Source organism: Malus sylvestris, chromosome 16 (genome assembly GCF_916048215.2).
Source record: "Malus sylvestris chromosome 16, drMalSylv7.2, whole genome shotgun sequence".
Taxonomy (NCBI): domain Eukaryota; kingdom Viridiplantae; phylum Streptophyta; class Magnoliopsida; order Rosales; family Rosaceae; genus Malus; species Malus sylvestris.
In genome coordinates this window covers 755,354-781,349 of record NC_062275.1, presented here as the reverse complement: position 1 = coordinate 781,349, position 25,996 = coordinate 755,354, and the positions used below count along the sequence as shown (strand labels likewise).

At 40.4% G+C, this 25,996-nt stretch overlaps 2 protein-coding genes, 1 long non-coding RNA gene and 1 pseudogene across 4 annotated transcripts; 2 read left to right on the top strand and 2 right to left on the bottom strand.

Annotated features, from left to right (window-relative positions):
• The first annotated feature begins 716 nt into the window (after positions 1 to 716).
• On the top strand, positions 717 to 4,914 carry LOC126606412 (myb family transcription factor MOF1-like; annotated as a pseudogene).
• On the top strand, positions 3,134 to 3,629 carry LOC126606413 (uncharacterized). The gene is made up of 2 exons (XR_007617202.1): positions 3,134 to 3,246; positions 3,293 to 3,629. It is a non-coding gene; the product is annotated as an uncharacterized LOC126606413 (long non-coding RNA).
• A 577-nt stretch (positions 4,915 to 5,491) lies between the features above and the next one.
• On the bottom strand, positions 5,492 to 7,743 carry LOC126606401 (uncharacterized). Of its 2 annotated transcripts, none has more exons than XM_050273782.1 (7): positions 7,478 to 7,743; positions 7,313 to 7,359; positions 7,029 to 7,167; positions 6,733 to 6,934; positions 6,359 to 6,485; positions 6,057 to 6,221; positions 5,492 to 5,978 (listed from the first exon to the last, which is right to left on the bottom strand). In XM_050273782.1, exons 1-7 carry the CDS (start codon positions 7,665 to 7,667, stop codon positions 5,820 to 5,822), a joined length of 1,029 nt encoding a protein of 342 aa, XP_050129739.1. In that variant the 5' UTR covers positions 7,668 to 7,743; the 3' UTR covers positions 5,492 to 5,819. The 2 variants fall into 2 exon arrangements, with proteins under 2 accessions (XP_050129739.1, XP_050129738.1); XM_050273781.1 differs by having other exon boundaries at positions 7,029 to 7,176; positions 7,478 to 7,739.
• A 3,284-nt stretch (positions 7,744 to 11,027) lies between these two features.
• LOC126608170 (protein transport protein Sec24-like At4g32640) lies at positions 11,028 to 25,996 on the bottom strand. Its single transcript, XM_050275988.1, has 24 exons — positions 25,185 to 25,996; positions 24,852 to 25,082; positions 24,650 to 24,724; positions 24,414 to 24,512; positions 16,556 to 16,667; positions 16,176 to 16,303; positions 15,952 to 16,071; positions 15,690 to 15,770; positions 15,240 to 15,317; positions 14,987 to 15,079; positions 14,694 to 14,748; positions 14,436 to 14,512; positions 14,201 to 14,272; positions 13,971 to 14,054; positions 13,689 to 13,808; positions 13,504 to 13,572; positions 13,248 to 13,325; positions 12,958 to 13,096; positions 12,601 to 12,765; positions 12,234 to 12,379; positions 11,898 to 12,074; positions 11,662 to 11,750; positions 11,541 to 11,572; positions 11,028 to 11,455 (listed from the first exon to the last, which is right to left on the bottom strand). Exons 1-24 carry the CDS (start codon positions 25,785 to 25,787, stop codon positions 11,352 to 11,354), a joined length of 3,027 nt encoding a protein of 1,008 aa, XP_050131945.1. The 5' UTR covers positions 25,788 to 25,996; the 3' UTR covers positions 11,028 to 11,351.

The following is a 25,996-nucleotide window of genomic DNA, read 5'->3' as shown; positions in this document are numbered from 1 at the left end:
TAAGTCAAATCCTTTTCCAAGCATGCAAAATTTGTAATTGAGTTAGGGTTAGGGGAGCATGGCCATCCCGAGGAGAAGTTTTTCGCAAGGACCAACCACCCCTCTGCCCTTCCTGCCCTCGCCAAGGACAGCATACAACATAACAACTCATCCCCAACACCAGTACTCTGGACTTAGGATCCTTTATCCCATCGCATTTACATACAATAAGGGCAAAAACGTCTTTCCGAATCTGAATACTTTTCAGTTTTTCTACCACGTGCACGTGATATGATTTATACATATTTGACTTCGGAAAATAAAAGAGACTGTCGAGTGTCGAGGGGAATATAAAAAGACAGAAATATTAGAGAGAAAGACAAATAAACAATGATTTATTTTCTTCCTTTTGTTATTTGGGTCGATAAAATGGAAATAATAATAACTTCATGGATTTTTGATATCATGACGACGTTCAGAACCAGGAATTGGAAATCATGAGAGAGAAAGAAAAAGGTCAAGGCGAAGCAGTTGTAGCATCCTCCCTATTGGTTTGGTACAGGGGCAAAGAGTTAGAGAGAAGAAGGGTAAAAAAAAATAAAAAATAAAAGATCCATCAGAATTTCAGAAGCTCGTGAGTGAGTGTGATACGTTATTAGAGAGAGAGTTTTTTGTATTTTCAATTTTCATTCCAAATGTTTTACATTTAGATAAAAAATACGTTTATTAAAAAAGTAAAATAAAATTTTTGAAATTTCAATAACTTTTTTCCTTTCAAATTATATTTATTAATATTTGGGTTGGCAGTGGGTGCAAGGAAGGTGTACAAGAAATAAACAGAAGGCGCAGGCAGCAGAAGCAGCAGGAGGAGAGAGAGAGAGGGGTAAATATAGAATAGTAAAAAGTACGGTTAGCAGGTGAGGCAGGGCAGGCAGGCTAGGGAAATACTAGCAATTGCAGCAATAGCAAATAGGTATTATCAGACTCTTTAAGGAATTTACAGAGCTTCTCAGCTCGTCTTATCGTTTTCTCGTGATCTCTCTCTCTCTCTCTTGTTTCTCTCTCCTCTCTGAGATAGGCTTTAAAGTCGTCCTTTTTTAAATGCCCTCTTAGTGTCTGCAGTGACCAACACACACTTTCAACGGGTTTAAAACTTTTTAAGAGGAGAAAACGATACCAGGACGACGCCGTTTCGTTCTGGTCTTGAGGGTGTGAAGGTTGTAAGCAGTTTATCAAGGGATCTGGGGAAGATCCAGGTTGGTGGGAGAAAAAAATGACTACAAGTAGTTGCAGTGCAAGAAACGGCGCCGTCAGGCAGTATGTGAGATCAAAGGTGCCTCGTTTGAGATGGACTCCTGAGCTTCATCGCTGCTTTCTTCAGGCCATTGAAAGGCTTGGAGGCCATAAAAGTAAGTAACTACAAAACCCCACCTTCTATTTTTGTTAGCTCTTTAGAAGTTTTTTAATTATTTTTTGTATAATTTTTTCTTTTTTCTCTCGCAGAAGCTACTCCAAAACTTGTTCTTCAGTTGATGGATGTCAAAGGGCTCACCATTTCTCATGTCAAAAGCCATCTCCAGGTATTTTGCTTTTTTTCTCGAGCTTTTTTAAGTGCTTTTGTTTGTCTAATAGGTTAAAATTTCATTTGCTTTCACGCTTTTTATCCTATCTATATGATAATTTGTTCCCATCTTCTTTTAATCATCAGATGTATAGAAGCATGAGAGGCGATCCGATTATAAGACAAGGTAAATATCCATCGATTTATTTTTGCCGATTTATTGTAAAGTTTTCATCTTTTCTCATACCCTTGATTTATTTCGGCTGATTTTTTGCCAAAGTTTTCATCTTTCCACATACCCATTCATTTATTTCGGCCGATTTCTTATAAAAGTTTTCGTCTTGTAACATTTTCATGTGTGTCTTGACTGTCCATTTGTTTGCCAGTAATGGGTTCTGCCCAGAGCTAGAGTTGCAGAGTTATGAACCCCGTTGATGGCATAAATTTATGAAATATGAGGACTCAACTGCAACTGCAGCATCACCCCATTTATTATGTATTCCCCCCTTTAACAATACATATTTATTGTTCGTAGTCGACATTTAGTGGATGCCCCAAATAGGTCACACCAAAACGTGATCATTTCTTCTTTCCGATCTTCTAGTATTGGCACTTCGCATAAACTGGAAACTTTGTCCAAAAGAACCTATTTATTACTCTCTTTAGGTTTTATTGCTAATAATATATATATATATCTTTTTTTATATTTATTTTATAAAATGGCAGATAGGGTGCAAACAAGAAAACTGCATTCGTTTGAAGAGGCTGAGGATGATGGGTGTGTTGAAGAAGTAAATGGTTTGAGCTTTTACCCATCTTCCAAACCCACCAGAGAATCGGATTCCCAGGTCATCTGCAATCCCCGCCGTTCAAAAAGGTTAGGCTACACCTGCACTTGCAGCACCAGCTACAAATTTTTACTCTGCAGGCACAGCTATATATTATTATATCCACTATTTTAGTTGTTCTTTGGTTTCTTTTGGGGTGTAAACTGTAAAGACCTATTCAAATGTCAAAAGAGTATAATAAAGCAAAAGTTCTACAGTGCCTTGTTATTTTATATATTAGGATTTTCAGCCGTTAAATCTTAAGTCACTAAGTTCTTGAGCAAGAGGCGAATAATCCTGATGTATAGAATCCCGCGGAACATACTAGAAAATCCCGAAATAAAGATGGTGTGATCAGAAACAAACAAAAAGGCATTTGCATGATGTCTTTGCTTTTTTTTTTTTCCCTGAAAGTTGCTTTCTTGTTCCTTGATGCATGTTCCTTCTTTTTGTTTGTTTCTTTTCTATGACTTATCAGAGCTAGAACCGAGACGATGGGTTCAAACATCTCAGAGGGTTTGCAGCAGCAGCAATGCAGCAAAGGTGGAATATATGAGACAGTGTCAAATCCGTACTCTTTTGATGATTACGTGCTGGCATTGGGAATAAAGGAGAACCCTCACCCATCAGCCTTCAAAATTGCTTTGCAAGAATCTGATTTCTTGAAGGTTCTCTCCTTCCCTCTCTCTCTCTCTCTCTACCAACTGCATTTAAGTATTTTATGTTAATTGAAGAAGTTTGAGTGCAATGTTGGTATTTGCTTTTTCTGGTTTCACCCAGGAAATCGAGACGGAATAGGATATTCTCCTCTTTCCTCTCATCTTATTTGAACGGTTACGATTAAATTACATTAACATCTGTGTCGACTTTTTTACAACGGTTACGATTAAATTACATTAACATCTGTGTCGACTTCTTTATAAAGATGAGAAAGTGGAAAGAGAGGACAGTAGAAAATTTGAAGGGGTGAGAATCCCATTCCTTTCTAAACATGCCTGGCATGCCGGCATGGATGGCATAATGTGCATGCTTTTTTTTATTTTTTAAGTCAAGTTGCGTCACCTCTTTGCCTAAACCGTTCTCAACTCTTCGAAAGTGTTGAGTAGACTAGTCCCCTTCTTTATTTTATTGAAAATCTTCTTTGTTTCCTTCCGTGCACAGGAGAAAACAAGTGTGCGAAAATAATTTTCTGTTCTTAGACCTAACTAATTTACATAACGCATCAGAATTCTTCAATAAAAATCTCTAGTTTTTTGTGTCAACTTCATTTTTTTCTACCTTGTTTAATGAGTTATTTGGAAAAAGTGGTTGGGGCGCAGCATTTGGAATACAGTGGTTTGGCATTGCAAATAAATGATTCCATTCTGCCCTATTTAATTTCAAGGTCCACCTATTCTTCATGCTTTGTTGTCTACATGAACTACATTCTAAAAAATTGTTGTTCAAGTCTCCGGTTTTGCCTGCAAAAACTCTTACATTCTGTGGTCCAATTCTGATTCGTATAAATACGGGACCCCCTCCCCCCTCCCCCTCTCTTCATCAGCAAATTCAAATTATTAAAACGTCCTTCTACCCTTTCAGAGAGAGAGTTAAGTGCACCTTATCGGGGTGCCAGAATGTCATCTCGGACTATCTACAGAGAGACTTTAAGTGTACTTTATCGGGATACTACAGTGTCATCTCAGACTAATAATACAACGTTAAATGAGTGGTGAAAACACACAAGACAGCATTGTAATATTAGCTAGCGTCTTGAGGGACGGATGTAAGTCCTTCCGGTTCAGACTTCGTCTTATTGAATCATATATTTCATATTCATGGAGCATTGTTGTATTTCTTTGAAAATTAAATGTGCCCTACTGACATGGTGTTTAATTAATTGTCCTTCCCTCCAGGTTGCCACCTTACCAGAGGCAGGAGGAGCACACGTCGAAGACCATCATGAAGCTGGCCAATGTGAACTATCACTGTCACTCTCATTACATCAGCCCTCCTCCCACAAGAGTAATGCTTCTTCAAGTGACTTCAGTGGTGCAATCTCATCGTCATACTCTAGGCCTAACTCCAAAGACTGCTCCGCTTCTTCTTCCGGGAATCGGAATCTTAATCTGAATCTTTCGATTGCTCTCTGCGGTAATTGATGCTGCTGTAAAAAGGAAAATCATCTGTTTTAGGCTAGTGGATTTCTTCCCGCACTCACCCCACATCTTGTTAGTTCTTTTACTGTTGTTGTAGTTAAGTTATCGATTAGGTCTTCGGGTGGTTTACTAGTCATTTGAGTTCCACTTTTCGTTTTAGAACCGCAAAGCATATATATCTTTGTTATGAGCTCTGAATTTTTATTTACGATGGAGTGTTTACGCGTCTGGACGGAGGAGTAGATCAAAGAATGTATCTTTGACAGCAGACACCAGGCCAAAAACATTTGTACAATTAGAACAAATAAGCTGCATTTGGAACGTTCATCTCTTTTCAATCCCTCCTGTCATTCAATAATCCAATTCGTCTTGGTTGAATCGAAGAAAACAGAAATGAATTTGTACCCGATGTTTTCGTCTTCTTTTTAGTTGTCGCTTGGTTTTGTTCGATTCAAATGTCAGTGCATTAAGAGAAAAGTAGCGTAAAATTTGTTTTTCGATGGAAAATGTTGAACTATATGAGCGAAGAAAATTACCCTGTCGGCCTACTCCATCGACACCGGCGTCGCCTCTAGATCGTCTCTTTCATGGAGCTCAATTGCAATTGCCCGATATGGGGACAAGAAGGTCGTAGCAAGATCTGTTTCGAGGTCTGTTGGACCCATTGGTACGCGGGTGGTATTTGTAAGTTAACTTCTAGCTTTATGGGCCGGGTCAGGTCGTTCAAACATTAATGCATTTGTTATTCTAGCTTTAAAATTCAAACTCGAGTGCATAAATAAAACATTATCAGCTCTAGTGAATAGCCAACGTGACTAAATACCAATGTCTGCAACAATATGAATTATGACGGATCTTTTAAAACTCGAAAACAAGAACGAATCCGGGTGGTATTTGTGGGTTAACTTCTAGCTTTATGGGCCGAGTCTGGTCGTTCAAACATTAATACGTTTGTTATTCTACTTTAAAATTCAAACTCGAGTGCATAAATAAAGCACCATCAGCTCTACCGAATAGCCAATATGAGTAAATACCAATGTCTGCAACAATATGAATTAAGACGGATCCTTTAAAACTCGAAAACAAGAACAAATACATGAAGAACGAAGAAAAGAAAGACCTCTGCCACAGAAAAGCGAAACACAAAACTGGGGTGACTGTTAGGGTACAACAAACAGCTGAATCGGTTGGATCGAATTTTGTAACATATCTAACACCAGCTACAGACCTCCCATTTTCATCATCACTATCAGAGAACTTTACAACTCCCGCCCGCAGGGTATTGTTGGATGTCATGAAACTGTTTAATCCTTCTTACTGCTTTTTCCCCTTCGTTTTTGTATCGGAAACCAGTGCCTTGATGCATAGTTTCGGCTTTGCATTAACAATGTATCGAGGAAGAACTGATACAGCAACCACTAACGACTCTTTGGGTACACCAGAAAGGGGTAGTAGCTCAAGAAGAACACAGAGCTGAAAATTTTGGTCGAATAGTTAGAATGAGCATAAGAATAACATGCCAATTTAAGAAAATGCAGAGGGAATTCTCACTTCCGGAGATTTGAGGTCCACCACTGACTCTGATAGAACACCCTTGACAGCAGTAGCCACTGCGGCAAAGCATTTGTCACGGTCCAACATATCAATTGCATTTGAAGATTCTTTGGGAATATTCAGTTCTGTCTCTATCCCTCTTCTATTATATGCAATTGCAAACTACAAAATCATGTAGAAATTTCATTTGCACATCAAAATATTATAACTCCTATAAAATAATTAATCCCCTTCAATGGTTGCTGAAAAAGGTAACGATGAAACTATTGTTATGAAGTGATAACGGATTTGACTTCTACCTTTATGGGCCGCACAAGCTTCTGATTATCGTTCACGAATTGAAGAACAAGCCTTGACACAACTTCATGCAGTTCCTTCTCTTTCAAACTACAAGTAGCTTGGATAGGGAAAATGCGATTACACCAACTGCACCAAAGAACTCCCAATTAGTGTTCATAATGGGGGAAAAGGATCATATATATTACTGGACCCTTCATATGGAAATGCAAATGAATACTGAGTGCAAAAACATTGAAGAGCTGCGGCACAACCTCAAAGTGGGCTATAGGGAACAACTAGAAGCCCTCATCCTCAAAACAAAGAATGCTTTAGCATAAATTATAAAAGCTTTGAAACAGAAAATCTGTCAGAAGAAAGTAAATTATCTACTCACAGTGGTGAACCAACACTCTTGGATTCCACAGCCTGAATAATTTTCGATACAGTATCAACAACGTCAGGAGAAGTGTTTCTGCGGAAAGTAAAGAGAAGTAGACCACTCTTTGTCAACTTAACCAGCGAAAGAAGGGGATTTGCATCTCCTTCCGCATCCACCTTCGCAGGAGACAAACGAGGAGTACGCTCCTGAAGATCATCTGCCAACAGCATTACGATAACAAACAAGTCATATCACAACAAATACAGAAAGTCAGAACCTAATACTAATAGCACAACATATGCAAGTGATACCACGAGCGTCCTCAGAGTTAGCAGTAGCAGCATCTTTGCTTTCCCCGCCGCCATTGCAGCACTCGCTATCGATATCCTCTTTCGAAAGCTTCCTTCTTTTCGAACTGGTATTGTCCTCTGAGCTGCAACTATTAAAGCACTGAACATACTGAAAACATAAACATACAAAAACCCCAAAATTGTGATCACAATTAAAAAGTTCACATCCATAAATAAATAATAAATCAATCACATTTGCAGTAAACAAGTTGGGAATTTCAAAGGCATAAAAGAAGGGATTTTACCTTTGCAAGGAGGGAAATTGCTTCTTTTGTGGCGCTTTTCTCCCTCTCTGATCAAAATTAATCACAGCAGAAACACAAAGAAACAAACTTTCTATCAGAATCGTTGGTTCTTTGTTAAATTAGGGGTCATAAATTTGAAAGAGGAAGAAGAGGAGAGTGACAGACTGATGGGGCAGGTAATGAGGAAGCCGGAGTGGGAGCGTTGGAGAAGAGAAGAAGGGGCGTTGTAGTCGAAGCGAGGGATGCTGATTACAGTCGAGTGTTGCTCCCATGGCGCCATCTCCTCTTTCCTAGTCGACTCCATCTCTTTCTCTCTTTCTACTTCCGCCGCCGCCGCCTCCACCGGTATCGCCATTCTTTCGAGCCTTCAGAGAAAGGACACACACTTCTTTAGTTCGACAGAATTTCCAAGTTTGTACTTTTAAATTTCTTATATTGTATGTGACTGTGTGACCTAAATTGAAATTCAAAATAATTCTTTATTTCTTTTTTTTTTCTAATCCTAAAACCCTCAAGTATTTTATGTTCCGAAATTTCTATTATCGGGTTTTCTAAGATTTCCTACGTGCTCGTAAAAGGAAATGTTATTAAATGGGAACATAAAATCCTCTTTTGTTCATCGTAAAGTGCATGTTTCGAGACACATTGGTTTTTATTTGAGTGTTGTTCCTTTCACTTATTTTGGGTACCCATTTTTCGTGGTAAGCCAAGGAGAATTCACTTTCAAGCTTTGATTGACAAGGCTAAAGCCCACCTCTCTTGTTGGAAAGGAAAACTTTTCTCAATGGCTGGACGATTTCAATTAGTGCATTCTGTTTATCAAAGTTTGTTCCTCCATAATTTCTTAGTTTATCAATTGCCATCTTGCCTTTTTAAAACATATTTCTGCTTGCGCAAGGAATTTTTTTTGGTCAAGGGATTTAGCTTCCCAGAAGTTGGTAACTGTTGATTGGAGTATGGTGTGTGGACCTAAAAATGAAGGTGGGCTTGGTTTTCATGATTTAGCTTCCTTGAACTTGATGGCTTTGCTTAGTTTTGGATGGAATGCTTTACAATCCTCTTCTCTGTGGGGTTCTTTTGCTCGTCAGCGTTTTCCTCTTTCACCTTCCAAAAAACTAAATATCTATTTATGGTCTTCTGTGTGGCATGGTTTGAAGCGTGCTTTGCCTATTCTGAATAATAATAGTCGTTGGATTATTGGTGATGGGAGGTCCGTTTCCTTTTGGTTTGACAAATGGTTGGAAAACCCATTTATTAGCCCTTGTTTATCTTCGGTCATTTCACCTAAGGTTCTTCCTCGGATTTCAGATGTTATTGAAGCACAAAGTTGGTCTTTCCCATATTATTTTATAAATTTATTCCCTTATGTGGTGCAACAAATTTTATGTCTACCTTTTCCCTTAAATGTCGAGGATGGTAAATTGATTTCGGAGCCCTCACCTACTAGGAAGTTTTCCTTTTCTTCTGGTTATCAACTTATTCGAAGGAAACATAGTGATTGTGCTTGGGCTAAGGTTATTTGGCAGCATTTTATTCCACCACGGCTAACTATTTTGGCTTGGCGGTTTTTTCATGATAAACTGCCTATCGAGGGTGCGCTTCAACGACGTGGTATTTCTTTGGTATCCATTTGTTGTTTATGTCGTAATTTTGAAGAATTTACTACTCATTTTTTCTTCGGCTGTCGGATATCTAGGCAACTTTTGAGGTGGTTAGCATGCCATTTTGGTACCTCTTTGTCTCTTTCAAAATTTTTGGATGTTTTTTGGGATATCTATATGCATAAGCCCTTTTCCCAACCATTGAACAATCTCTGGATTTTTACGGATCTGTATACTATTGTGGCTATTTGGAAGGCTCAAAATAAGTTTATTTTTTTAAGGCCGACCACTCTGTTTTCATCGTCTTTGCATGTTTATCAATTATGTGATTGTTCATGGTGGAAAGTTTATTCGTGGTTACTCTCAAGGTTTTGATACTCGAATCATCTCTTCGATGGGGATCTGACCTATCTCTTGCAAGGCGCCTACTATTTTTCCTGTCCTTTGGTCTCCTCCTTGGTTTCCTTGGATTAAACTTAATACATATGGTTTATCTAAAGGAAATCTTGATCCTGCTGCTTGTGGAGGAGTTTTCAGGAATTGCCATGGTCATTTTCTTGGTGGTTTTTGCCAATGAATTGGTTATCGCAATTCTTTTTTTTGCAAAATTATATGCAATTATTATTGGTGTAAAGTTTGTATATCAGCTGGATTAGCATTGTCTTTGGTTGGAAAGTGACAGCTTTGGTGTTATTTCTGCTATTCAATCGTTTGATTTTGATCCTCCATGGCCTCTTCGTACCCAATGGTCTATTTGTTTGGACCGCATTCGGAAAATGACTTTCTACTTATCTCAAATATATCGGGAAGGAAATTTTGGTGCGAACAATTTTGCTAACATGGGCTTGTCTTCTCCAACTTAAACTTGGCATGATTCTCCTCTGCCAGCGGCTCGTGCTGCATTGTTTTCGGACTATGTTGGCTTGCCTGGCTATTGCTTCACAAATTAATGTTCATTTTGGCATCCAGGTTTGTCTCACTCTTTTTTTCCCCTAACTTTGTGGTGTTGCTCAACTTGTTTTGCAGGTTTAGACATTTAGGTTTGGTTTTAGAGGGGTTAGGTTTCATGCCCCTCCTATTTTCTTTGTATCTCTCTTGTTTTCGTTTCTAGAAGGATATGGTTTATGTCCCCCTTCTTTTTTGTGTATTGTTTTTGTTATCTCTGTTTATGAGGGGTAAGGTTTATGTCCCCCCTGTGGATAAAAATGAAACGACTTCTAGAAACTATATAGAGTAACAGGACTCGTTTGGATTTGCTTTTAAAATAACTGAAAGCACTTTTGATAAAGATATTTTTGGAAACAATTCTTAGTAAAATTTTGAGTAAATTCCGGAAAAGCACTTAAAGTGCTTCCTGGAAGAAGCACATAACTGTGCTTATTGTAGAAAGCACTTGAAGTGCTTTTGGAAATCAAAAACATTTTTTCTAAAAGCTTTTTTAATTGAGTGACTAGGGCTCGTTTGAACGTACTTTTAAAATGACTACAAGTGCTTTTAGTCATTTTAAAAACACGTCCAAACAAGCCCTAGTCACTCAACTAATGTAGCAATGGTTCCTTAACTTTAATTTAATTGAAGTAATGTTCTCTCAACTAAAAATCAATGATCATTAGTTCCTTAACTCATCAAAATGTGCAGCTATAGTCTTTTTCATCAACTACGTCAAAACTTCCGTCAAAATGAGTTATGTTAGAAAGACCATTGCTACAATTAGGTTAAAGTTGAGGGACTATTGCCACAATTTTCTCATTTAGTTTTCCTTATATGACCCCAGATTCAACCTCATATGCATTATATGCATGGTACATGAGTCATTTTGAAGAAGTTCTAACAAAGTTAACAAAAAAATATCATAACTACACGTTTTAATGAGTTAAAAGGATAAATGATTACAAATTTTTAGTTGATGAACTATTACTTCAATTGGGTTAAAGTTAAAGAACCATTGCTGCAATTTCCCCATTAGATAACTTTAGGTCTATAACAGGACTTTCTTGGGTACTCAATAGTACCGATATTTTAACTGTTAGATATTCTTTAAAATTAAAAACCAAAATCTAATGGATAAAACATTCAGGGTACCTGATCCTCCGGGCCACCCAAGAATTTTAGAATTTTTGTTAAATAGCCTCTAACATTTTTTTTTCCACACAAAATATATAGTGTCGACAATAGTATGTTTTCACAAAACTTGAGAGCTCTTATATTTATTAATTCACCATTTACCACTTTTGTGGGGCTCTATAATTTACTTCTTTTCAATATTTACCATTGACTATATAAACTAACACAAATCCTGGCACCAACCCCCTCCCCTCCATAAGTCCTTCGTTATGACCAAACTGTGCAGTGAAGGAAGGTGTCCTTTCTTGTTTTCTATCCCCCCGCGGCTGCCCAGAACGAAGGCATCACGACCGGTATCGGACCGAAGAAGCTAATCACATTTTCATTTGAATCTGCCGATGAATATGTATTAGAAACTCGATATAGGAGAGGCCATTCAAGTTTTTATCTTCGACGATATACGAGAAGAAGAGCATCCCTGGGAAAGTAGAATACAAGAGTTAATACATAAACCCGTAACTTTTATGTAACACAATTATTACACAGCACAACAACGCACTGACCTGATGGATCTCCTTTCTTGCATAATTTCATGCTGCAAGAACATAATCGAGGAATTGATTAGACTTGCATCGAATCAACACGATGTATGATTGAGAAAGTAACAGAAAAACAAAAGCTTACCGGAGGTAGGAACATCTTTGGCGTCGAATCTCATTTACCACGTCATTTAGCTTAGCTGAAAATGGATTATCGTACTGCTGCAGCACAAACTGTGTATGCGAGAATATTAGCGACCGGATGATATTTATACTGGGAAATAAACTGAGAATTAACTTTGCCAATATGCAAGTCGGTCAGTAGTTAGGCATCATATTGGACAGACATTGTGTATAAGAATGATTTGGCTTAACATGTACCTGAGCAGGAATTTCATCAACTGAAGAAATACCGAACAACTTCTTCAAGATATCTGGATCTACCGAGCTGCCAATATATATTAGACAATCCTCTCCATTCTCAAGAAGATAAATTCCCTCATCGCTGATATGCTCACTAGAAAGTGGAATTGCAGGAGGAACAATTGATCCATCCGTCTGTCAATTAACAGAAATCCATTGGTTTTAGGATCAATAACTTGAAAGCGAGCACATTTCTAGCATTGGTTTGTGTCTCAGAGAGAGAGAGAGAGAGAGAGAGAGAGAGAGCAGAGCAAGGGAAAAATCAAACTTAAGTAATGGTAAAACCTTTCGGACCTTGGAAATTAAATCATGGATTGCCACCATTCGAGGATACACAAGTGCTATTGCTAAAGGAGTAGAAACAGAGGACACATAATTGATCCAGTAGGATCGTTCATCTAATTTCCCCGCAGCTCGCAATCCCGTGCTTTTAGTTAGTGCTGAAAAAGAAAAAAAAAATTAAACAGAATTATTAAAACATGTACGAATGTCATACCTCAATGACTGCTAATATGCTTATCGGAAGAGTCATGCATAACATAGTCCATGCATTGGGGCATAACAAAATTCTGATTTTATTTATTTGGAGGGAGAAAGCACATTTAGCTTCACAAATACAACTAGTATAAGTTTTGTAACTTAAAGGCATAGAAGAAGATACCAAGGATGTATAACGGTAGGAGCTTAAGTGTTTCCGGAAGAACAAGTTGTCCAGATGATGAAACTGTAGCACAAAATTTCCTATAAGAACACAGAATACCAATGCAACGGTCAGTCAGTCTTTCACGGACTTGCATGAGCGGGCGAGAAGGAATTTCAATTGCAGCTGCAGAAAGAAAATTCGACAGTATATTGTGAGTATCATTTCCCCATATCAAAGATAACTAAAGTGCCATGGAAGCGATGAAACAAAAGGGACTTCTGGTACTAGAGCGTGAGTGCACAAAGAAAGTGAATGAGAAAATTGCATGGTACAAAGGTAAAAAACAAGATTGTGAAAAAAGGTGTAACCAAATACCTTGTTTCAATATACAAGCGAACTGGGTATCCAAGTCAGCTGTACGGAAAAGATTATTCAGTATACTTGTACATGGCAGAGCTAACGTTGTAACTCGAATTCTTCTTTGACCGTACACAGTGGTGTATAGAAGCGCACACTGGACAATGGACAAGACAAAGTAATTAGAAGGAAAATAAGAGTCATTTTCTTCAACATTAACAGGAATTATGGGAAGCTCCACAGCATCAAAATGGGGAGATATTGGACCAGATATTCCAAGAAACTTAGAAAGTAAAACTAGTTAGTACCTGAAACACACATTCTGAGCCATCCTGCAACTTATCATCATATTTTATGGTTACCATTATAGTTTTGTCACAGTCAATCTGCACAATAAAAGATTAGTTAAGGTTTCATAAATACTGGTATTCAAGCTAACAATATGATCAGCATTTATACGCAGTCCATGGTGGAGAAAAAAGACTCAACGACCATCAAAAGTAGAACATGCAAACATAGGTGTGTGAATGTACATGATATGTGTGTTTGTGTTGTATAACTTACACTGGGTAGGTCAACGTCAGTAGGAACGCGCTTGCAGAAGTTCCCATGGTACTCTTGAACTTGGAGACCCTACAGTAGATCAGGAAAAACAATCACTTGCAGAACAGAGAAATTATAAGTAACCATTTGCTATCACACAAAAGGAAAAGACGAGAAAATGAACGTCAGCACTCCAAATAGGTTACCTGGCTGCATCTCACACGCATCACTGCCTCAAAACCTTGAGGCCGTGTGACATTCCATCTAAGGTCATTGTAGATCTTTGCAGAGTCAGCAACCGCAGAGAAAGGGTAATAATAATAGACCTGGAACAGAGTGGAAATGTGAGGTAAGTCGAGTCTGCAATGACAGAAATCATGAATAGTGCCGTTAATAAAATCCCAAATGGCTAAACAAAGAAAAAACTGGCAGGAAACTATAACCCATATTTTCTATAATATATTGCAAGAATAGACATTTTCCAGTACCTGGCCACCAGTGATTCTTGGGATGACAGACATAGAAGCTATGTCTATGTATGCCTGGGTAGTTACAAAAATATCAACGCAGACCTGTAACATATAAAGACAAAGATCATTAGCATGAATAAGTAATCCCATCAACATCTATGTCTACAAATGCCAACCAATGACCATCAGCAGAATTCAGAATTATAACAAACTACTTATCAAATGCAAACAGAACACTAAATGTTTACCTGATACTCAGCAAGTTCCATAGCCATTGTTTCTAAAATCTTGTCAGCTGGTTGAAGTAATTTATGTACCTCCTGGAGAAGAGAGAGATTCACAAACATAGAGTATAATTCTGTTAGAAGTTAGGACAAATGAAGTACTCAAATAATATAGTTTTGCAGATCGCAGGATTTCAAGGTAGAACGAGAGATGGAAGAACATGTAGTTGGAGAAAATCAGAATATCATATATCAATACCTTCTCCCCCGCAGAGCTATTAGTTCTTCCTTCAGCATCTCTAGCTGAAAGGGCTCCAATTCCAATTGATGGCAAGACTGTAGACAACGTCTATCGTTTTTAGAATATACTCATAAGTCCATTTTAGAAACAGATTTAACTTCTAAAAACACTCTTTAGAGAGATGAACAAGATAAATATAGCATTGCTGTAACAAGCATGACAATGTTGTAAAAAGAAAGTCCATAAAACTAAAATTACACATGTCTCTGAACTTACCTGACTGAAATACCAAAAGTTTTCCTCCATTCCTTTTCATTGCCAAGAATGCAGCCTGAAAAATATAAACAAAATGGCAACACGTTAGAATGCAGGCTATAAACCCTTAGACATCAATCAATGTGATTATACAGTGTCCATGAAGCTGGTGATTTTAAAAACATAACAGTATAAAACACCGGAAAACCCAATTTAACAAGAACTCCAATTTTTTATTTTTTTACTCTCCCACACCATCTTTAACACTCACCCAGAAAAGCCAGAATAAACGCAAGAAGATATGAATACCATACCTTGACCGCGGCACCAAAAGCTGAGTCAGCTGTTTTATTATCTTGAAACATGGATGGGATGCTTTCCAAAAGTAGTTCTAAATGTTGACGGCACTGGATACATGTCAAAAACAACCAAAGGCTTAACAAAAAATCATTTGGACATTTGTCAAACAAGTAATGGTTTGACGTATCTGGGGTTGCTAAGAAATTGCCCTACACATATCAACAGCTTTACTAGAGAACACAAACAAAACTGAAGTCTAAATCTAACCTCAGAAATCTGTACAATTACATCAGTCTGCAGAGGAGTATAAACATCTTGTACATCAGGAACAATGAGCATCAGTGGCTGCAAAACATATCAAATATAAAATCAGTGAGCAATCTTCTATCGAAATGAATGTTTTAGTGTTGTTGAGTAAACAGGGAAATGATCAAATGTATTAACCATAACCGTAACATGGTTTAAATGGAGTACAATCCTTATAACAACAGGAAACCATATATTCTCAGAACCATACTTAGGACATGCTTTTAATGCCGTATATTGAAACAAGGTTTCTCCCAACAAAGAGAAACCACCTATTTTGAATGACAGCACAATTGAAAGGGGTATACTTTCATGCCATAGACCAGGATGAGAAATGATGAGATAATGAAGCAAATGCAATTTTTAAATTCATTGCAGAAGAGAGCATGAGTTACAAAGTAATATATTGACCTGCTGTAATGAACGTTTCAAATTGTAAAAATGAATTGTAGTGTCAAATGTTGCAATTCCCACCATAGTCCTAGGGCCTTCCTGAAATAGTAGAATCATCAATTACATCAGTCGCTAAAAACCTTAATCCAATAAGCAGGTTCTTGTAAGAACTTAAAAAACTTGACATACTCTAAAACCAAGGTGACAAGTATATGTCAAATTTTATATAAGCAGGTGCAATTACATGCTTTAGCATACTGAAAATAGGCATAAAACTTACAGGAAGATCAGAAATAACTTGACTGATTGCACTGCATGCCGCCGCAGTTGCTCCAGTTTGCATAGCACTCATAGATACATCAATAAGGAAGAAATACACAGCCAGCATTGGATCACGCACCTGGAACATGATAATTAATTTTGAATCTAAATGAAACAGAAAAAAAACAACATTAACCAAACATGAAGCTGCATAAAGCTGGGAAATCTCATGAACCAACTAACCATGTACTCTTTTGAAGCAACAAATTCAACCATTCCTTTACAAAGCTCGGGCCTATCGTCAGCATCTCTACGCCTACCATCTGGACCAAGATTGCAGTGGTAATCATGGGGCGTCTCATCACTAAATCCTGCAAATTAAACAAGTGCATGTCGTAAAATCACCATGTTATCAATACCAATGAAAAAAAAACTTCAACATGGAAAAACAAGGACAACTATCCTAAATTAAGGAATAACATAAATGTAAAACTTTGGGAGATGTGAGAAGTGAAGATGACAGAAATGGCTGATAGTATCTTTCATAAAAGTAAGCATACACAAAGTTTAAAAGAAAGATAGTAGATACATAAAAAACTGGTGCAATCCTAAGTTGGACTAACCACACAAGCTACAGATGAACTTCCTGCCCTGATCAATGAACTTCATGGAAGGGTTTATGTAGCCTTTGCAACGAGAACAACGAACAGGACCACTTTCACCAAAATCCACAACCTATAACAAGAATAGTTTATCAAGAAGGACCAGGATGCAGACATGCATCTTTCAATTATCTAGTATGTGTACCCACAAATTTTGGAGCTTTTGACATGGACGATTAATACATTAAGATAAAATCCGCAAATAGCAAAGAGAAGCGGTGATCCCAAATTTTCGGTGATCCGTCAGATCTCGATTATGACTCACTGACCAACGCATGATAAACTGTTAAGTTACCATCAACAACAACAACAACAACAAAGCCTTTTCCCACTAAGTGGGGTCGGCTATATGAATCCTAGAACGCCATTGCGCTCGGTTTTGTGTCATGTCCTCCGTTAGATCCAAGTACTCTAAGTCTTTTCTTAGAGTCTCTTCCAAAGTTTTCCTAGGTCTTCCTCTACCCCTTCGGCCCTGAACCTCTGTCCCGTAGTCACATCTTCGAACCGGAGCGTCAGTCGGCCTTCTTTGCACATGTCCAAATCACCAGAGCCGATTTTCTCTCATCTTTCCTACAATTTCGGCTACTCCTACTGTACCTCGGATATCCTCATTCCCAATCTTATCCTTTCTCGTGTGCCCACACATCCCACGAAGCATCCTCATCTCCGCTACACCCATTTTGTGTACGTGTTGATGCTTCACCACCCAACATTCTCTGCCATACAACATCGCTGGCCTTATTGCCGTCCTATAAAATTTTCCCTTGAGCTTCAGTGGCCTACGACGGTCACACAACACGCCGGATGCACTCTTTCCATCCAGCTCGTATTCTATGGTTGAGATCTCCATCTAATTCTCCGTTCTCTTGCAAGATAGATCATAGGTAACGAAAACGGTCGCTTTTTGTTATCTTCGCTAGATTGCTCCGGTCATTAGTGTGGATAAGTATATAAATGGATAGAGATAGGAAAGCAAACACAAGATGTACGTGGTTCACCCAGATTGGCTACGTCCACGGAATAGAAGAGTTCTCATTAATTGTGAAGGGTTTACACAAGTACATAGGTTCAAGCTCTCCTTTAGTGAGTACGAGTGAATGATTTAGTACAAATGACATTAGGAAATATTGTGGGAGAATGATCTCGTAATCACGAAACTTCTAAGTATCGGAGTGTGGTGTCGTCTTGACTTGCCTTATCTGTCTCATAGGTAGATGTGGCATCTTCTCTGGAAGTACTCTTCCTCCATCCAGGGGTGGTATCTTTAACTGGTGGAGATGCACAAGGTAATGTATCAATTTCACTTGAAGCTTACTTGTAGTTTCAGGCTTGGTCAAGCGCGATACAAACCATGTAGTAGGAGTCCCCCAAGTCGCCGAGCTAGGGGGTCTGCTGAAAGAGGTGACAGACAAGGTAAGCAATCAGAGCTCCGACTGATTGTTCACCTTCTCCCCATCTTGCAGCAGCATGAAGGATAAAGAGAAGAAAAATGAGAAGAGATGATATGAGATACTTTTGCTTTTGAAGAAGTAACTTTCCACAGGCTTATTCTTGAACTGAGCTGGAGGGTTTTCTGGTTTCCTCCAGAGTATAAGGCCGACTGAAGAATTTGAGGGTCAAAACAAGTCCATCAAATCTAGAGTACGTTCCACCCTGCTGATATGGGATACTTTTGCTTTTGACAGAGTAATGGATGTATCAGCACGTGTGCTGTTACGCTTGTCTCCACATGCTTCCTTGTATCCTTCGCACTTGCCCTATCTGTTCCTCAAGCAGATGCGAAATCTTCCCTGGAAACATAAGATGTTGAAGATGAGTACTCGAGAGCAATGCCAGGTAAGTAATCAGGTAAGGGGTTCCAGGCAGTCAGTTCCTGGCTGGAAGCTTGATTCCAAGTGCTGACTGATTGCTCTCTTTCTCCTTGTCTTGCAGGTAAAAACAAGGCCAAAAGAAAAAACAGGGAAAAAGCATGATATGGGATACTCTTGCTTTTAACCCTGATGATATGAGATATTCTTGCTCTAGTATAGCTTGTTTGCAGAGGTATTATCGGGGGGAAAGAAAGCTGAATATTTCGAAAGGCTTTGTTGGGAGTGCCCTCTCAGATATGATGAAGGGTTGAGCATTTTTGCAGGTCTGCCTGTCCGTTGGGGATGGAGGTCGACATATATAGGAGTCTCCCTAACAACAAGTAGTAATGCTATTCCTTTACTCTGCTTGGTCATAGCACGGTAGTGGGAGCTGCCAGTTTCACATGTTTTAACTCTGTCAGAGCACTTTGAAAAAGTGGTCCGTGGTATCTGGCTCTCGAGATTCGGAGAACGATGCCTCTTCGATTTTTGAGAAAGCAATCATGTTGGGGGTCTGACTCTCGAGATTCGGAGAGCAGTGTCTCTTCGATTTTTGAGGAAGTAATCATGTTGGGAGTCTGGCTCTCGAGATTCGGAGGGCGGTGCCTCTTCGATTTTGGAGCAAGCAATCTTGTTGGGAGTGTTGTCTCGAATGTGAGTAAAGGTTGGACATGTTTGCTAGTCTACCTTGCCACGAAGCACAAAGGTTGACACATAGGGACTTTCCAATTATCCAGCAATGGTACTGTTCCTTTACCCTCTCTTCGATTTTGAGAAAGTAGTCATGTTGGGAGTCTGGCTCTCGAGATTCGGAGGACGGTGCCTCTTCGATTTTGGAGCAAGCAATCTTGTTGGGACTGTTTTCTCGAATGTGAGTAAAGGTTGGGCATGTTTGCTAGTCTACCTTGCCACGAAACACAGAGGTTGACACACAGGGACTTTCCAATTATCCAGCAGTGGTACTGTTCCTTTACCCTTGTGGGTAATAATATGGTAGCTAGACCTTCAAAATTTATGTGTCTAAACTTTGTTAGTGCTGTTTCTTTGCTATTCTTTTACCTTTCTTGGTCAGAGCGATGTAGTGGGAGCTGCAAGCTTCACGTGCTCAACTTTGGCAGAGAACTTTGGCAAAGTGATCTGTGGTACCCATGAGTTATTGTTGCGTGTGGGAAGTGGGTGATTGAACAGTAAGATTCATGTGCTTTCTACTTCACCAGAAGTCTTCGACAGAATGCCCATAATTTCTGCAAAGCTGAGTGTGCGTGTGACAGGTGCTGACAAGGCTAGAAAAGTAGGTGCCTCTTTGATTTCTGAGATCGGCCCTCGTGGTCTCTGAGCAGCCCAGCTTTTGAGAAAGCGAGCGCCTCTTCGATTGATTCGGAGAACGGTGCCTCACCGATTTTTGAGAAAGCAATCATGCTGGGGGTCTGGCTCTCGAGATTCGGGGAGCAGTGTCTCTTCGATTTTTGAGAAAGTAATCATGTTGGGAGAGTGGCTCTCGAGATTCGGAGGGCGGTGCCTCTTCGATTTTGGAGCAAGCAATCTTGTTGGGAGTGTTTTCTCGAATGTGAGTAAAGGTTGGGCATGTTTGCTAGTCTACCTTGCCACGAAGCACAGAGGTTGACACACAGGGACTTTCCAATTATCCAGCAATGGTACTGTTCCTTTACCCTCTCTTCGATTTTTAAGAAAGTAGTCATGTTGGGAGTCTGGCTCTTTAGATTCGGAGGACGGTGCCTCTTCGATTTTGGAGCAAGCAATCTTATTGGGAGTGTTTTCTCGAATGTGAGTAAAGGTTGGGCATGTTTGCTAGTCTACCTTGCCACGAAGCACAGAGGTTGACATACATGGACTTTCCAATTATCCAGCAGTGGTACTGTTCCTTTACCCTTGTGGGTAATAATATGGTAGCTAGACCTTCAAAATTTATGGGTCTAAACTTTGTTAGTTCTGTTTCTTTGCTATTCTTTTACCCTTCTTGGTCAGAGCGATGTAGTGGGAGCTGCAAGCTTCACGTGCTCAACTTTGGCAGAGAACTTTGGCAAAGTTATCTGTGGTACCCATGAGCTATTGTTGCGTGTGGGAAGTGGGTGATTGAACAGTAAGATTCATGTGTTTTCTACTTCCCCAGAAGTCTTTGACAGAATGCCCATAATTTCCGCAAAGCTGAGTGTGCGTGTGACAGGTGCTGACAAGGCTGGAAAAGTAGGTGCCTCTTCGATTTCTGAGATCGGTCCTCGTGGTCTCTAGGGAGCCCAGCTTTTGAGAAAGCGAGCGCCTCTTCGATTTCTGAGATCGGCCTTCGTGGTCTTTGAGCAGCCCAACTTTTGAGAAAGCAAACGGCTCTTCGATTTCTGAGATCAACCCTCGTGATCTCTAAGCAGCCCAGCTTTTGAGAAAGCAAACGCCTCTTCGATTTCTGAGCAGGCGCCTCTTTGATTTCTGAAGCTCCGTCGAGTGCAGATTTTTATAGGGGCTGGCATTAAGTTCCAAAGCACACTTGAATCTCCACCAGTAGAAGCTTCATTCTTGCACTTCTAAGATCTTGATTTGTCCGACCTCTTCTCTCTTCAACACCTTTGAAAATGTCCGGCCCCTCCGACCGTCGTTTTGACTTGAACCTTGTTGAAGAGGCAGCCCCGCCTTCTCCAGACAACATATGGCGCCCATCCTTCGTCTCCCCAACTGGTCCTCTTACCGTTGGGGATTCCGTGATGAAGAATGATATGACCGCTGCGGTGGTGGCCAGGAACCTTCTCACTCCCAAAGATAACAGACTACTTTCCAAACGGTCTGATGAGTTAGCTGTTAAGGATTCGCTGGCTCTCAGTGTTCAGTGTGCAGGTTCTGTGTCTAATATGGCACAACGCCTATTTGCTCGAACCCGCCAAGTTGAATCATTGGCGGCTGAAGTGATGAGTCTCAAACAGGAGATTAGAGGGCTCAAGCATGAGAATAAACAGTTGCACCGGCTCGCACATGACTATGCTACAAACATGAAGAGGAAGCTTGACCAGATGAAGGAAACTGATGGTCAGGTTTTACTTGATCATCAGAGATTTGTGGGTTTGTTCCAAAGGCATTTATTGCCTTCGTCTTCTGGGGCTGTACCGCGTAATGAAGCTCCAAATGATCAACCTCTGATGCCTCCTCCTTCTAGGGTTCTGTCCAGTACTGAGGCTCCAAATGATCCCCCTCCGGTGCCTTCTCTTTCTGGGGCTCTACCGACTGCTGAGACTTCTCCTAAGCAACCTTTGTGAAGGCTCCCTCTTGTGTGTTTATTTTGACTCATGTATATGTACATATTTGTAGCTTATCGGGGATATCAATAAATAAGCTTTCCTTCATTTCAACGTATTGTGTTAAATACACCAAAGCCTTCTTCGCTAAGTTCTTTGAATTTTCTTTTGTTGAAGCTTGTATGTTGAAGCTTTCTGAGTGGAGCATGTAGGTTGGGGTAGTGTTCCCTTAATTTCCCGAGTGAGGAAAACTTCTTGGTTGGAGACTTGGAAAATCCAAGTCACTGAGTGGGATCGGCTATATGAATCTTAGAACGCCATTGTGCTCGATCCTGTGTCATGTCCTTCGTTAGATCCAAGTACTCTAAGTCTTTTCTTAGAGTCTCTTCTAAAGTTTTCCTAGGTCTTCCTCTACCCCTTCGGCCCTGAACCTCTGTCCCATAGTCGCATCTTCTAATCGGAGCGTCAGTAGGCCTTCTTTGCACATGTCCAAACCACCGTAACCGATTTTCTCTCATCTTTCCTTCAATTTCGGCTACTCCTACTTTACCCCGGATATCCTCATTCCTAATCTTATCCTTTCTCGTGTGCCCACACATCCAACGAAGCATCCTCATCTCCGCTACACCCATTTTGTGTACGTGTTGATGTTTCACCGCCCAACATTCTGTGCCATACAGCATTGCCGGCCTTATTGCCGTCCTATAAAATTTTCCCTTGAGCTTCAGTGGCATACGGCGGTCACACAACACGCCGGATGCACTCTTCCACTTCATCCATCCAGCTTGTATTCTATGGTTGAGATCTCCATCTAATTCTCCGTTCTTTTGCAAGATAGATCCTAGGTAACGAAAACGGTCGCTCTTTGGTATTTCTTGATCTCCGATCCTCACCCCTAACTCGTTTTGGCCTCCATTTGCACTGAACTTGCACTCCATATATTCTGTCTTTGATCGGCTGAGGCGAAGACCTTTAGATTCCAACACTTCTCTCCAAAGGTTAAGCTTTGCATTTACCCCTTCCTGAGTTTCATCTATCAACACTATATCGTCTGCGAAAAGCATACACCAAGGAATATCATCTTGAATATGTCCTGTTAACTCATCCATTACCAACGCAAAAAGGTAAGGACTTAAGGATGAGCCTTGATGTAATCCTACAGTTATGGGAAAGCTTTCGGTTTGTCCTTCATGAGTTCTTACGGCGGTCTTTGCTCCTTCATACATATCCTTTATAGCTTGGATATATGCTACTCGTACTCCTTTCTTCTCTAAAATCCTCCAAAGAATGTCTCTTGGGACCCTATCATACGCTTTTTCCAAATCTATAAAGACCATGTGTAAATCCTTTTTCCCATCTCTATATCTTTCCATCAATCTTCGTAAGAGATAGATTGCCTCCATGGTTGAGCGCCCTGGCATGAACCCGAATTGGTTGTCCGAAACCCGTCTCTTGCCTCAATCTATGCTCAATGACTCTCTCCCAGAGCTTCATTGTATGACTCATTAGCTTAATACCCCTATAGTTCATGCAATTTTGTACGTCGCCCTTATTCTTGTAGATAGGCACCAAAGTGCTCGTTCGCCACTCATTTGGCATCTTCTTCGTTTTCAAAATCCTATTGAAAAGGTCAGTGAGCCATGTTATACCTATCTCTCCCAAAACTTTCCACACTTCGATTGGTATATCGTCTGGGCCTATTGCTTTTCTATGCTTCATCTTCTTCAAAGCTACAACCACTTCTTCCTTCCGGATTCGACGATAAAAGGAGTAGTTTCTACACTCTTCTGAGTTACTCAACTCCCCTAAAGAAGCACTCCTTTCATGTCCTTCATTGAAAAGATTATGAAAATAACCTCTCCATCTGTCTTTAACCGCGTTCTCTGTAGCAAGAACCTTTCCATCCTCATCCTTGATGCACCTCACTTGGTTTAGGTCCCTTGTCTTCTTTTCCCTTGCTCTAGCTAGTTTATAGATATCCAACTCTCCTTCTTTGGTATCTAGTCGTTTATACATATCGTCGTAAGCCGCTAACTTAGCTTCTCTGACAGCTTTCTTCGCCTCTTGCTTCGCTTTTCTATACCTTTCACCATTTTCATCGGTCCTCTCCTTGTATAAGGCTTTACAACATTCCTTCTTAGCCTTCACCTTTGTTTGTACCTCCTCATTCCACCACCAAGATTCCTTTTGGTGTGGGGCAAAGCCCTTGGACTCTCCTAATACCTCTTTTGCTACTTTTCGGATACAACTAGCCATGGAATCCCACATTTGGCTAGCTTCCCCCTCTCTATCCCACACACATTGGGTGATTACCTTCTCTTTGAAAATGGCTTGTTTTTCTTCTTTTAGATTCCACCATCTAGTTCTTGGGCACTTCCAAGTCTTGTTCTTTTGTCTTACTCTTTTGATATGTACATCCATCACCAACAAGCGATGTTGATTAGCCACGCTCTCTCCTGGTATAACTTTGCAATCCTTACAAGTTATACGATCCCCTTTCCTCATTAGAAGAAAATCTATTTGTGTTTTTGACGACCCACTCTTGTAGGTGATCACATGTTCTTCTCTCTTCTTAAAGAAGGTGTTGGCTAAGAAGAGATCATATGCCATTGCAAAATCCAAGATAGCTTCCCCATCCTCGTTTCTCTCCCCAAAACCATGGCCACCATGAAAACAGTGTAATCCGGCGTGGCCACCATGAAAACAGTCTAAAGAATATTTATGCATTACTTGAATAGGCTCTTCGGATGGATGAGGAAGGGCCAAAGGTTGGAGCAGCAAAGCCAACTGCATTCCCGATGTCGCCAAAAGGTCAGCAGTGCATGGAACCTGTTAAAATAAAAGCGAAATATGTATATAGAAAATGCTGAGAATAATTGATTTTTCCTCACATAATCCAATGAATCACAATCTCAAACATCAAAATCAACTACTTGTTTGTAATTGTTAACTGCTCAGGTTGATACCTGATTAATGGTGCACCTCATATTGCGTGGACTGCAGTTCCCAGTGTCTCTGACAGTGTAATCACTTGTAGAAGGCTTCAGAAAAGTAACATTTAGTAATAGGTGAAAGATCATTAAACGCTAACACAGCGAGCACGTATAAAAAACACAAAATGATTCTTAAAGATCAATTAATGGCCAGAAAAGTTAACTAAATGAATACCGGAGGAGGGGTTGTTTGATTGCCCTGACGAGTTTCATACACAACCACTGAGGAACTTGGAATAGGTCGTGGTATTTGATTCGGATCAATCTTTGACGGTCCTGCCGCCGGAGCTCCAGTTTGCCCCACAGCATGTGATATGGCAGTCATGGATTGGTTTGGCAACGGTGGTGGCATGCCAAACATTCTTGGTGGTTGCACAGACGCTGAAGTTGGCGGCAGCTGCGGTGCCTAAAACAGTTGAAAACATTTCAGTCAGATTATTGAGTGGAGGAAAAAAAAAAAAAAACTTGCATACAATGTCTGAAAAAAAGTTTAAAGCTTTGAGCTTACTTGATTATGCATGGACCACGTTTGTGGAGGTTGAGAAACTGGTTGCGGCGGCTGCACGGGCGGACCTGGAGGCACTCTGCCCACTGAACTGCCCAATACAGAATGCATGGTTGGCGGAGGCTGAGGCTGATGATGAGGAGGCGGTGCCCGAGCTGCAGCCATTGTTGCCGAAGGTCCAGTCCCGCCAACAGGTGGAGGAAAACGGGGCCCGCCGAGAAAAACACCTGGTTGGGGTGCCGGCGGGAAAGCATTGGGAGGAGGCGGTCTGTTGCCAAGTGGTGAAGCTACAGGAGGCCCGGAAGACATTGACGGGCCCACGTACGGTGGAAACGAGGAGGGGGGTCCCACTGGAGGGGGACCCGGTAAAGGTCTGGACTGCGCAGTCCGAGAAAATGGGCCCGGCGGTGCTGGCGGCGGTGGTTGGGAATGAGGTGAAGGTCTTGGGGCAGAGGTGGGCATCGAAGGCGGTCGATTGAGATTCAAATTGTGCAAATTGTCCGACAAAGAATCGGAATTTGGGGGAGGAATTATACGATTTGGGTTAGGGTTGTAATAAGGGGGCGGTGGACGATTACCGGGTCGGGGTGGCCCTGGAGCTGCCATTTGATCGCTCGAATTCAGACCAAAATCCCTAATCCGCTTTCGAATTCTTTATTGATTCTACTTCAATTTTCAATTCCGATCGATAATTACGATTAAATTCAGAAAATCGAACTGAAAAGGAAGGATTTTTTAGGGCAAGTGAGAAGAACCTTGGGGAGGAAGAAGCTCGAGAGACGATTAGGGTTTTTGATTTTACCGCTGTTAATTCC

Coding starts and splice junctions, on each gene's coding strand:
- LOC126608170 (XM_050275988.1), bottom strand. CDS start 25,787: ATGGCAGCTCCAGGGCCACCCCGACCCGGTAATCGTCCACCGCCCCCT. Junction 24,513..24,649: donor TGAGGTGCACCATTAATCAG/GTATCAACCTGA, acceptor TTATTTTAACAG/GTTCCATGCACTGCTGACCT. Junction 11,456..11,540: donor CAAGAAAGGAGATCCATCAG/GTCAGTGCGTTG, acceptor CTACTTTCCCAG/GGATGCTCTTCTTCTCGTAT.
- LOC126606401 (XM_050273781.1), bottom strand. CDS start 7,667: ATGGCGATACCGGTGGAGGCGGCGGCGGCGGAAGTAGAAAGAGAGAAA. Junction 7,360..7,477: donor CCTCATTACCTGCCCCATCA/GTCTGTCACTCT, acceptor AATTTTGATCAG/AGAGGGAGAAAAGCGCCACA. Junction 7,177..7,312: donor CAATTTCCCTCCTTGCAAAG/GTAAAATCCCTT, acceptor TTATGTTTTCAG/TATGTTCAGTGCTTTAATAG.